This window comes from Colossoma macropomum, unplaced genomic scaffold, assembly GCF_904425465.1.
Source record: "Colossoma macropomum unplaced genomic scaffold, Colossoma_macropomum, whole genome shotgun sequence".
Lineage (NCBI taxonomy): Eukaryota > Metazoa > Chordata > Actinopteri > Characiformes > Serrasalmidae > Colossoma > Colossoma macropomum.
Genome location: NW_023494790.1, coordinates 7,638,144 through 7,652,143, shown reverse-complemented (window position 1 = coordinate 7,652,143; position 14,000 = coordinate 7,638,144). Strand labels below are relative to the sequence as shown.

The 14,000-nt window shown below is 40.2% G+C and overlaps 1 protein-coding gene across 1 annotated transcript; it reads right to left on the bottom strand.

Annotated features, from left to right (window-relative positions):
• Positions 1 to 8,495: 8,495 nt before the first annotated feature.
• LOC118808937 (galanin receptor 2a) lies at positions 8,496 to 11,307 on the bottom strand. The gene is made up of 2 exons (XM_036571817.1): positions 10,961 to 11,307; positions 8,496 to 9,237 (listed from the first exon to the last, which is right to left on the bottom strand). Exons 1-2 carry the CDS (start codon positions 11,305 to 11,307, stop codon positions 8,496 to 8,498), a joined length of 1,089 nt encoding a protein of 362 aa, XP_036427710.1.
• Between the last annotated feature and the right edge of the window lie 2,693 nt (positions 11,308 to 14,000).

The window sequence follows — 14,000 nt, the reverse complement described above, 5'->3', positions numbered from 1 at the left end:
ATAAAACTGTAGATTTTTATTACATTTTTATGTTGACACCTGCACTGTGAAATGAAATCTCCTTGTACATTTTGTACTTAGCAAATTAAATAAAATATAAACAAACAAACAAACAAATAAATATTCTGATTCTGATTGCCAAATGATTTATCTGAAACACTTTGAAACATTTTCAAAAAAAAAGTCCAATTAAAAACAAAACAAACCAAAAAAAGGGAATTATTCTATTATTCTTATAATTACACTTTCCCATGTAGCAATGGGAATGCAATAATATGAAGCAGAGCCATCAAAATCTTTAATCATCTCTTCATTATTAAAGCCATGGTCATTCTTGTTTATGTACAGTTAAATTAATTAAGACATACTTTACAGAAAAATACTTCATGCATTCTTACAGGACATTCATTCATTCACAGCCTGTACATACATATAATAGTATGTACTATAGCAGTACAGACCTGAATAAAATTAGGTAAACTGCTACAGTACTTATGTTATTCAGGTCAAATACATTATTTTAGCACAATGAAGCAAAGCAACATAACAGTGAGCAGAATAGATGCAATGTTCTACGCTGTGAAACCTCATATGTTGTTTTAGATTGGGTTCTTTTGGTTGATGCTTTGTAAGAACAGAATAGCCAAAAACAAACTATGTAGAAGTCAATTTAATGCGGGCAATTTTACGAAGGCAAAAGGACATTGAATGAGAGTCTTTATTAAAGTTTATCTGACCCACTTCAGTGACAGGCAGCGCTCTGTGGGAGGGCTACGGTTCTTTCTCTTCCCAACTTACCAGAGCACGCTTCACCCTCCTGCTTTCTCTCACCGCCGTTGATTTGGAATATAAGATGCAGGTCATCATGTTCTTGCACTGATGAGACCCACAAATGTGGAGAAGCGTTTGACCCTCGTGCCTCCTGCAGAGAGGGTGTGAGGATGGAGGGACACAGATCAATATGCTCTCCAAAGTGCTATGGAAAAACATGTTTATCTGAAAGGAGATGGGGGGACTTCAGGTTGTGCCTTGACGTAGATGAAAACAAAAGAAAAATCATAGTACTTTTTATATCCTATATTTCTCTTGCATTTTATTTTTCCCCTAAAGTCCATGTATGATGTTTTTTGTGGGTTTATGTACCAAAAAGCAGTTGCATCACAATTTACCAACTTCTCTTTATTATACATATTTAGTATTATGTTAGAAATATGCCAGAATTATGGTTCTGTTACTGTGCCTTTTAACACAGATATATGTAAATAACCCATTTTCTAACTGGCTGTCTTGTATTGTGTACTGTTCAAAAAGTAATCTGGGCTAATCAAGCTGTTAAAGCTACACTGTGTAAGATTTAGGGAAATTTTGGTATGGTACAGGAGTTCGTACCAACAGCGATCGCACTGTACAACACCTCGTCACTGTGCTGGGACATTATTGTATACTAAGCCACTGACAGGCCAGGCCCATGAGAGGGACATAGTTAGAAAAACAAATTAACCAAAGGCTCGACTAAACAGGTAAGTTTTTAGCCTAGACTTAAAGATGGAGGCTGTGTCTGAGTCCCGAACACAGACTGGTAGGCTATTCCAAAGCTGGGGGGCTTTGTATGAAAAGGCTCCTCCCCCTGACGTAACTTTATTTATTCTGGGTACTAATAATGAGCAGCACCTTGTGATCTAAGTGGGCGTGTCGGTTGATAATAGGAAATAAGGTCACTGAGGTACTGAGGAGCAAGGCCATTCAGAGCTTTATACGTCAGTAGAAGAATCTTGTACTCAATGCGGAAATTAACTGGCAACCAATGTAAGGTACACAAAATTGGGCTAATGTGGTCGAATTTCCTGGTTTTGGTGAGAACTCTGGCTGCAGCGTTCTGGACTAACTGAAGCTTGTTAAGGTTTTGGCTGGAACAACCAGAAAGCAGAGCGTTACAGTAAATAAACTATCCTTTTCAACGTGTGGATCCTTTGGAAGGCTGTTATGATCCGTTTGCTTCCTGATACCCAGCAACAGCACAGCGTTTAAACATTTTTCCCCATCCTCTCATGTTCTTCTGCAATAACTCTGCCACAGACTGCAGTAGCAACCCTCCACATCACTTCAACATGAATGGGCGGGGCTAAACCTCTGTAGGCTAAATGGTAGCTTATATGTAATGTGGTACCACAACCACAATGAATTCACAATTTTTGCAACTTTAACTTTTTGGTTTTCATAGTACATCTAACATGGTTTTCCCACGATGTGGGACCCTTAATGACTAGTCAACTATAGGAAAATATGCTCTGCTACGAGGTCAGGTTTGGGCCGACTAACCAAAGTTAATCTAGGACAAAAACAGTCTAAACAATGACTAATAGTGCTCCCTCTATCGCTTACCCTGTTGTTCCACAACGATTTTGTGGTGGCTACAACAACAAAAGTACAACAAGGCCAAAAGTCACAATATTGGGCTTTTTGAGGTTTAAGACAATTCAAGATGAGCTGTTGGTGGCCTTTAAAAACAGTGCCAACTTCTCTACTCATAAGTGGGAGGTCAGACTAACATGGCTTAATTGGCCAACTCTATGTACTGTGGCCTACAGCAGCTCACAGTGTGGTCACTGGGAAGCCTATTAAAGTGGAAAAAGATCGACAGTGTGGACAGAGCACACAGAAGCATCTGCCCTCTGTTAGGGCCATGACCAATTCAACTGCCAAACACAATAAGAAGTTTCAGTGAGTCATAACTTTTCTAACAACAGTCTTGCAGTTTCTTGTATTTTTGTGAGCACCTCAGTCTGTGAGGAGCCAAACTGAAAAGAATAGTTTGGCGAAAAGTCAAATTTCCACAAATTTCCCTCTTACCCTAAAGTACATCATCCAAATATGTTTGCCCAAAGTTTGCTTCCTTAGTTTTGCCCTTAAACTATGAGGCTAATGTAGCTAATAAGTAATGGAAGCTTATGCCATCAATTAGCATCGTTTTTTGTGCTAATATGGTTTCTGACACTGTATTCCATACTGTAACATATACAAACAGACATAAAGACAAACTTCAGGCTTTGATGTCCACTGCTACTGTTTTTAGCCATGACTACTGTTTGCATTTTTTAGCTATTGTCCATCTTTTAAATAACAGTTATCATTCAGTGTCAAAAACCATACATTCTTAGCAAAAAGTGTTCTTTATAGTACCAAAAAAAGGGTTCTTTGGCATGTAGCAATTATGGAGCCCTTTTTGGTGCTTATAGAACCCTTTTCAAAAAGGTTCTATATCGAACCATCTACAGCACATTCTCCATCAGTCTGAAGAACTCATGTTGCAAAGAACCTTTAAATCATGCACAGGGTTCTTTGGCTTGTAGCAATTGTGGAACGCTTTTTGGTGCTATTTAGAACGCTTTTCAAAAAGGTTCTGTATTGAACCATCTACAGCACATTCTCCATCAATCTGAAGAACCTGTCATGTTGCAAAGAACCCTTAAATCATGCAAAGCAATTGTGGAATGCTTTTGGTGCTATATAGAACCATTTTCAAAAAGGTTCTATATAGAACTATCAACAGCACATTCTCCATCAATCTGAAGAACCTGTCATGTTGCAAAGAACCTTTTAATCATGCAAAGCGTTTTTTGGCTTGTAGCAATTGTAGAACCTTTTTTGGTTCTACATAGATCCCTTCTCAAAAAGGTTCTATATCGAACCATATACAGCACATTCTCCATCAATCTGAAGAACGTTTCATGTTGCAAAGAACCTTTAAATCATGCATAGTGTTCTTTGGCTTGTAGCAATTGTGGAACCCTTTTTGGTGCTATTTAGAACCGTTTTCAAATAGGTTCTGTATCGAACCATCTACAGCACATTCTCCATGAATCCGAAGAACGTTTAATGTTGAAAAGAACCCTTAAATCATGCAAAAGGTTCTTTGAGTGTTCAGGGTTCTATATAGAACCATTGTCTTGACTGAAGAACCCTTGAAGAACCAACTTTTTTAAGAGTGTATAAGAAAGTCTATTTCAGATCACTCAGCATTGTGACGCATTTTGAGTCGAGTGTGACGATATAGACCTCCAGTTTGTGCCCACAGTCAGCGTCGTGTAGTTTGCATGGTGCTAAATGGTGGGCATAAACTTCCATTACTTGTTCTCAGCCCCAAGGTCATGGACATCATTGAGGGGTGGGGGTGGGGGGTATTCAGGACTTAAGCCTAGAATGTTTTAATGCCAGCACTGAATGATTTTCTCCATCTCAAGTTTATTAAAATGTGCTTTCCTTTATTACTTCTGTCACTTTATTGTACCCGCAGTATCCGTCAGGCCTCTCCTCTGGGACCCCCTCCACACTAAACACGAAGGCAGCAAAGAGAGACAACACACCAGGCATTAATGATTTTTCCCAAAAGCAGACTGAAAAGGAGGCTGAAGTTGTAAAAGAAGAGTCTCTGTTACATATTTTTAGGTGAAAAGCAGGGCAGGTAATAAGATTAGGAGGAGAAATTGTGATGATTTGAATATTGAGCTAAATTAGCCAGCTAGACAGTTAAAATGCTTACTACTGCACATAGCTAAAGCTCGGTAACCTGGCTGAAAGGTTTACTTGCTTGCTGTAATGTCATCCAATCTACCTGTGGCTAAAGAAAAGAATCAAGATTATTAGTTAGTGTTAGTCAGTGTTAATTAAGGATTAGCTAAATGTAAATTAATAATCATTTTTGCTGTCTTCCCTGCCCTCTTCTTCTTGGTGCTTTTGCACAGACAGTCATATACAAAAGTTTGGGCATCCCTGGTCAAATTATATGTTTGGTTGATTTTCTAAAAAAGATGTAAACATATTTTCACTTATTTACAAACAAATAGGAATTGTACATTAAAGTTCGTGGCATATTTAACCCCTTAACAGTCCAGGCTTATTCCATGCTAAGGCTTATTATTAATTACCTACAGGGACTTCAGTACAGACTAATGGAGCTTTTCTTAGGTTATAGAAGTGTGTAATAAAACTTAAGGGTAAGGGGCTAATTTGTTGTTTGATATTGTGCTCACTTATTCTTACTTAACAAATCATGTAATTTCACCAGGGGTCAAAACTTGCATACATGTGTATGAGGATCATTCTACCAAACTGGTTCAAAGTCAGAGTACAAAAAACATTTTGAACTTTTAACTGTTTTGATAGTGACTGTTTCGGTAGTGACAGTTTTAGCTAATTTTGATCAAAATTAAAAAAAAAATGCTAGCCAGTACATGAAAACACAGCTTTGAATAATTGTACACACATAAAATCATAATATTTTTATTAAAATACAAAAAAAGTTTACTTAATTGCAGAAAAATTATGTGTTTCGTTATTGACAATTCCGCACTGTTCCAGACTGACTGTTCCACACTGATTTTCAGACTTTTCAGACACAATCACATCAAAACAAAGAGATCTAACTGCTCACCATGGAGCCATGAGGGACAGGAATGCAGCCTCGCTTCCTGCTCTAAAATGCACAGGTGTGGCTAAAATAAGGCTCCACCTATGGACTAAAACTCTGTGTGTTTCGGTAATGATATGAAAACGTGGGACAGCATTGTTGAATAAAGTTTTTGCATTTAAAAATCAAACTTTTTTCAAAATGCAAATAACAATTGAAGTGTTATTTTCACACGTTGGATTAAGGGGTTAGGGTTTGGGATATGTAATAGAATACAATATACAATATAAAGTACCTTATGAATGACAATTTGTATATATTTAGCTTATTACTTACAATTAATGCCTTGGGTTTAAACAGATCATAATCTCGTAAATATCTAAGGTCCGAATACTGGGGACCACAGTTTGGTAGAATGGTCTCTATAGGCATATTAGCCCCACCTGACAGGCAGAAGTGTAACCCAGTGTTAGTTTAGCACGGCTTTGTTGACTCTTGGCTCTCCTGCTGCATCTGCTACGCGTGCACTGTTGGTCAAAAGCCAGATCAATGATTAGCCTCGACCCTTTCAGCAGAGGACACGGGCCATGCAATCACGGAGAGCAGCGAAGCATCATCGAGATGAAGGACAGAAAAGTCTTATTCTCCACTTCACAAAATGAACGGCATATTAAGGTAACATGGTATTTCTGTTGGGTTTTACAGTGACAGAAAAATGAAAACCATGAATCCATAAGCAAAAAAGCATTATTTTGTAATGTGAGAAAGATCAGAGTAAGGAAACAGTGTGTAAGGAGGCATATGCAAAAAACATACATGAAACATGAGTCGAAAAACATATGCAATTTTTTTATTTTTTTGGTAAAAAGGCCACAGTGTTGTCCCCACCTCAGAGACTATATTGTCATCAAATATTTGGCACAGCAAAGCAAGATCACATAATATAACTCCTCATCATTTTGGCCATTTTCAATAGGTTCTTAGAAAATGGCCACATGTACGAGATATGTTTACATGACAGCGCCCATATCACACATCATTATGGACCGACTGCTCACGTCACACGTTAAATGAAGCTGCAATTCAGTGTTTTTCCACTGACGGAGCTTCAGCACGTACTCCCCAACACAGCCGATTCACAAGCCACTCATTCTGAAGTCCATCAGATCAGCAGAAAAAGAAACCCAACCTGGCCGTACAGAAGCAGAGGACCACAGCACACATCGACAAACATGTTGCGTAACTGCTTGAATACTAATTCATCTACTTACTGATGAGCTATGATTCCTTGAAAAACACTTCCAGGAAAGTAGACAGCAAATGTGAGCAGAGCTGGCAGTTCAGAATGAATAACATTATAAGAGAAATTACCGCTATGACGACCCACAATCACCATACGGTCAGTCAGAAATCCATTTCTGCGATTAATGCAGTCAATACAGGGTCGCTTTCTAAGTACCAACCAATTTCTGTATTTCCATCAACTTGAAAGCATCATGCAAATTAAATGATGATCTTTAGCAACTACAACTCCCTTTTCAACATTCATTTCACAGAGCATTGGGTATTAACATTGCGAATGCTTTCACAAATATAAATAAATACATAAATAATCTATCAAAATTGCAACTTTATAGAAAAACAAAAAGTGTCCCTAACCTTAACGCATATAACACAGTTGTATTCTGTTGTAATACTTTTGGACCATTTCTATTGGTCCATTTATCATGAAATATTCAAACATGATAAAGGGCAGCTGGTAGTTTCAGTTGGTTAAAAAAGTTATTACATAATGATGTGGCAGAGATAATATTCAACCAATGCTGAAAAAAATTATATTTACTCCAAAACAAGGATTCTAAATGAATGGGGACTGGGCGGGTCTCGGACCTCCCATAAGAGTAAAAGGACCACATTTTATGAGAAAATGAATGCCCTCACATGAGGTGATGATTTTATTTTCAACTTTTGTATCATATTCAATGGTAGACCCCTCCCTCGGATGAACTGTAAACTCACCCAGTCTGAATTCCTAACAAAGCCATGCAACTTAGTGCACCAAGTTGCGTCAAACTGATTTAAAAGTGGATAAGTTCGAAATCTGCATGCATCTCAAACTGCTGAGGAACTTCTAATACTTAGCAGCCACTGCATACTCCAACAAATATGTTTTCATTTTAAGTTTTCATTTTAGGCAGCTTGAAAACATGTAATAGGCATTCACACAGGCCTAAAACTACCTACAACCAATATATAACAGGAATTTCAATTGACTGATTGATTCCATTATTGCCACACAATCTGTCGGTGGTATTGTCTCCAGTGCATCAAGATGCAATTCAACTCTATTGTAGCACAATACACATAACATACAATACAACACACCTAATTTTACCTAGTTGTCCAGTAAACTGAATTGTAATTTGGTTTGACTTCTGCTGATGATAAAATCAATTTTGTCACTATTTAAATGATATATTTTAATTAATTAACTAAGAAAAGTTGGCTATTAGATGTACTTGCTATGCTTTGTTGTTAGTGTAAAAATCATTTATACTGATACGGATATGAAGTAAAAAGACTCCTGCCTAGTCATGCTTGTGATAAACCTCACAAAGGATAGTATTCACAACATACATTGGTCACAACATAATCAGGCTTCCCATCAGGGACCCCCCCATCCACCCAATACCTCTGCCACAATCCACAATTTGAATTCCATCCAAAATGACACCACCCACCAACTAAAGTCACTAAAACTGCATAAAGAGATAGCAAGAAGTATCTCAGAAGGCAATGTCTGTCTTCACTCATGACATGAAGTCCAGTTCATCTCAAATCTGTTCTACAAATCAAAACCAATTAGAACCAATGTGTTCATTGTCGCTTAAAGACGGCTGGCCTTTGTTAGCCTCTGCTTGACCATGGAAATGAGGGTTTCCATTTTAACTCCACAGAGTCTGGACCTGTCAACAGGTTCAGACTTGCCTTGCCCACGCTCATAACTACATACGTCACAGTTTCATAGTAGCCACTTGATCATTCATAGTAGTTACTGAAAAATAAGCCTTAAAATTGTCGTTAAAGTCTAAGTAACGTTGAAGGTCATGAAGGCGCTGGTCATCATCTTCTTGCCGCCCTTGCTCCACAGACGAGGCCTGGCCAATCCATCGCTCTGATTCGAGCCTTCGCTTGAGCCGACCTCCACCAGACTGACCGTCTGTGCCGGCGGGGCCGCGTGGACCCGCTTCACAGGCCGCTTCTGCCCCATGCAGTCAAACAGCTTCCGGAAGCCCTTGCGGAAGTGCTTGGACACTAGCGCGTACACTATGGGGTTGAGGCAGGAGTTGGTGTAAGCCACCAGATGCGAAAGAATCCGCAGGACGTAGGTGGTGTGGTTGAGTGGAAAGTGGCCAAACCACATACACAGGATGACCAGGTGATGGGGCAACCAGCACAAGCAGAACAGCGCCGCTACGATGATGATCATTTTGGTGACCTTGCGCTTGGCCCTCCGGCACTCTGACATGTCCTGCATGGGGTCCACGCTGGTCCACAGGTAGCGGATGGTCCGCGCATAGGTCAGGCTGAGGACTAGGACGGGGATCAGATAGCCAAACACGAACGTGCAGATGTCCATGGCTCGGCGGTGCTTGAAGTCCCAGGCTGGGATGCAGACGGTGGTGCCGTCCAGGTCCATCTGCTGGTAGTAGCTGAGGTAAGGGCCGGACAGCACCAGGGAGACGGCCCATACCACGCCAATACAGATCAGAGCATTACGGGGGGTTCGCGTTTCTCTGGCACGCAACGGATATCGAATGGCCAAATATCTAGAAAGAAAGATCAAATATAATTTAAAATATGATTAATACTATATTTGTCTTTGTTTATTCTGGGTGTGCGGTACGCTTTATGTAATGTTGCAGCATTGTAATTGCAGCACTGAGTTTTTCTCTCATTATGCAAATTGGTGAATTCTATAATGGTTTATTATTCTGACCTGTTAATTATCACTGTAATTACATTCTCTCCCAGCACCCACTTTCACTGCAACCTATGCAACCTTCACACATTTTCCCCAGTCTAATAAAAACACATCATTATATTTACAAAAATTACAAGGTTGAAATTACAGGTGGGCAGCAGCTCGTTTGATTGGATTGGATGCTGTGAAGTATATTTCTGAAGAAAGGAATCTACTTTTCCCCTCAGCTCCATTTTAATCCACCTTAACTTTTCTCTTTTTTTGAGTTCATGTCATTGCATTGATAAAAAACACAGCTGATCAAGTCTACCTAAAACAATAGACTTCATTCACCAATATCTTCTTAAGTTTTTTCTTAAATTAGTTCCTGAGAAAAGTCCTAAGAAAACATCTATGTCAGATTCATGACGTGTTCTTAAACCTCAGAATTGTTCACTCCTTTGTGCTTTTAAGTGTGTAGCTTGTGTTCTTACTTAAGAACAAATCCCAAATAAGAAGACATTTGTGAATGTCAGAATCTTCGTGAAAACTGCGTAAGTGGATTTTAGGAAGAAATTTCTTTTTAAGAATGACTGGTGAATGAGGCCCAATAGCACTTGGATTGTTGATCACACCTCCCATTTCTGAGCTTTCAGATCCCCCACAAAAAGAGAACAATAGCAAGTTGAATTTCTGTGTGTCTAAAAATACAGAGATATATCCGGTTCATGAAATGACCGTGAAGGCTATTGAATATTAATATTGAATTTTCTAGTGAATATTTTGATTGTGTTATGCAAATTCACAAATACATAAATGTGGATGTACTCAGGTGATTCCCAACTACATATGTAGAAGACGGTTCCTCATTTGTTGTGTACGTCTCTGAAAAGTGTGAGAAATGAGAAATCTCAAAGACTTCGTTGATTGACGAAGATCCTCATTAAGCTACTTTTTATTATATTTTATTTCATTTACTTTTTTACCCTCTGTTGTAACAGAAAACTATTGTTTTATTGTACAATGTGGTCAGTGCTCTGTTTGCAACGTAAGGCTTGTGTGCCTGTAAAAGCTGACTGACAAATCATATAATAATACTAATACTAATACTAACACTACTCCTACTACTACTACTACTACTACTACAACAACTAATAATAATAATAATAATAATAATAATAATGATGACATTTTCTAAGCCACTTATCCTCTTGGGTCAGGGGGTGCTGGAGCTCATGTAATAATAAATATATATAGGAATATATAAAAATAACATGATTTTTACTCTGTTGTTAAACTGAGGTGATGGTACTTTTGTCTTATGCCATGTAATTTCTCATTTGAAATTAATACACTGCTAAAAATGTATATAAATGTATAAAATACATGTAAGACAAAAACACACAGCACAGAACACAAACATCCATTTAGTTCTTATACTTTTTTACTACCAAAGTTATTTTTAAGCTATTTTCACTTCTGCTCGAGTCCTCATGCCTCACTATAGTTTTACAGGCTACTTTACTGGCGGACAGCTGCGCGCACGTGCATGTGAGCTCTGCCTCAATGTGCTTTATATTCTGCTCTACCTGTCCAGCGACACGGCGGTGAGCGTGAGCGCGCTCGCGTGCATGGTGAGGTAGACGGCGAAGTGCACGGCTCTGCAGGTCAGCGGGCCGAACAGCCACTCGTCCAGAGTGTAGACCGCAGCCTGGAAGGGCACGCAGAGCAGGATGAAGCACAGGTCCGCCGCGCACAGGTTCACGATGAACACGTTGGTGCTCTTAGCGCTCGCGCGCCCCCCGCGCAGCACCACAGCCAGCACGAGACTGTTGCCCACCGTGCCCGCCACGAAAATCACCGCGAAAGCCACGGAGATGACCACAGACTCGGCCGTCCCGTTGGAGGAGAAGGGAAAATGCTGCGACGCGTTCATGTTTCCTCCACTCACTGCAGCCAAACAGCCTCTGTCCCCTCAGCCGTGGACCACCAACAGACGCGCAACAGGCATCAGCGTCCTCGCTCATGAGGCTGTGGAGTCGTCTCCTCCCACTCACTGCCTTCATGTGAGCATCACACTGGATGTGTACAGGATATAGGAACTGTACAGTGGCCTGCAGTGTCACTCACAACTGTTGGAGTTAAATATATATCAAAAAGGCTTTGTACTATGAGCTTTGTTGTTTTCAGCTTGATCTTGCTTTTCATATTTCTCATATTTTTAAATCATATTTGCCATATTTACAGTGGTTCTGTTCTTTTGTTTATTTTCAGTCAGCCTATCTGTCTGTCCATCCCTTCCTTAAGTCTATCTATCTATCTATCTATCTATCTATCTATCTATCTATCTATCTATCTACCTGTCTGTCTGTGCATCTATCTATCTATCTATGTATCTATCTGTTTGCCTGCATACCTGTCTATTTGTCTGCGTTTCTGTCGGTCTATCTATCTGTCTGTCTGCCTGCTTCTCTGTCTATCTTTCTGTATGTCTGTCTGTCTGCCTGCCTGCCTTTCTATCTATCTATCTATCTATCTATCTATCTATCTATCTATCTATCTATCTTCAGCTCAGTCCCAAGCCATGGCAGCCTAAGCCTTGCGGTCCACACTTTAGTGAAGTGAACAACTTGCAGACACTTAGAGCAACAGACCTCTTTTCAACCTAGAGCTTGTAAGTTTAAGATGTGCATTCTGGACAGTTCCGAGCACCATTCCTCACTCGCCACATCAGTTGTACAATGCCCCATCCCCTATCAGCCTCTCTGCAGTTACTCTGGGTGGCAAAAGTGGCAGCAGTGGTCCCTTGGCCACTCTCTGCTTCCTCCACCACAGCGGCGACAGCAACAGCACTTCCTCAGCCAGTTTCCATTTTCTCCTTCGTCTACTGTGCTGGAGATGCCGGTGAGGCTGCAAGCTCCAATGCTCAGCCTTGACCAGACACCATCGTTGTGCTTGGCTGCGCTGCCTTCGGCCTCCAGTCACGCAGTGCCAGCCTCGCCATGAGCTTCCTCATGCTGCCCCCGTCATCAGGCCTCCCCACGCCAGCCTTGCCACTACGGGCCTCCATCCAACCTCCATCTTCACCTCGCTGCTCCTCGTAGCAGTCCCTAGCCAGGCTTAGTTCTCCTCACTGTTTTCCTGCAGAGCTCAGCAGTCTGTCCAGTCTGCGAGGAGAGATCACACTTCTGACACCAGTGTGGTGTCAGTGTAGTAGAAGACAACACAGGAAGCACAGTGTTTTGAATGAGTGCTCTTTTATTGACACAGCAGTGGAGTGACCCACCATTCAGCACTTGGGATAGCAGGCAGGTCATCAACAGCCAACACTCTACATGATGGTAGACACTAACACTGTACTACCAGTGTCCCTATTGGAGCAACGAGCACAGACCACTACTGTTGATGGAGCACCGTCATGTAGAGGTGTGTGGCTGTTGATGACCAGCCTGCTATTCCAGGCATTCAGGACTGCAGAGTGCCAGGTCTCCCCTGCTGCTGCATCTTCTTCTACGCTGACACCACATTGATGTCAGAAGTAGAGTAGCATGAGCAACACATTTGCACATCTCCAAACTATCAGTGTCAACTATTTATATGATTTAAATCTCTTTTACCATCACAACACATTTTCCCTTGAATGAAACATGGTATCAGTAAGGGTCTCTCTCACTAGCTGAGTGTTTGTCTCTCAGGGATAGTTGGGGTTGGTGGGAGTGAGAGGTGAAAACATTTTGTTTTAGCAGTGGGAAAAGTCATTATATCATTTTGATGAAAAAAATAGTATTTTTGTCCATTACAAGGTAATCATGATTCATAATATTAGAATATGATCAGGGCCAAAACCTGGTTGACATATTGTTTTAACAGACAAGTAAGGTAGAGAAATGTCAGGTTTTTTATATCAGGTTGAAGTTGATGAAGGACTACAGGATGACTAGCACACTGCATTAACAGGTGGGCTACACTTACTAACACGACAGAGGTTATTAATAAAGTAAGTATAAGTTTTAGTAGGAAATTGAATAAAAGAAAGGCTTTGATTTTTGGGAAATTTGACATGTCTCATATTTCCTGACCTCCAGTAATACTTGAATATGCTCTATATAATACAGAGACTGCTTCATATTTTAATTGTAGTAGCAAAGCAAATAATGTTTAGGCCCAATAAAACTGGAACTTGCTCTACTAAAGATAATGACTTTAGAATAGCAAGAATAAACTCACAGAAGAACAAAAAAGAAAAACTTTGTTCCTCTTATATGACCGATTAGGATTACAGTTTAAAGGAAATCTTGATTCTTATTTGTTTTTCGAAACCTTGCACAATAAATTGTTAAGACTGATTCATTCAGAGTGGTTTCAGTCCAGAGAGCATTTGTTCTGATTTCATCGCATAGGTCTTCAGTGGGGTTGAGGTCAGGGCTCTCTGCAGGCTACTGAAGTTCCTCAACACCAAACACATCAAACCATGTCTTTCAACTGTTGCCTAGAAGTTGGAAGCATATAATTGTCTAAAATGTGTGCTGTTAACGTTCCCTTCACTAGAACTAAGGGGCCGAGCTCAAACCCTGAAAAATAGCGCCTGATCATCATCCTTCCTCCACCAAACTTTTTTGCTGGCACTGT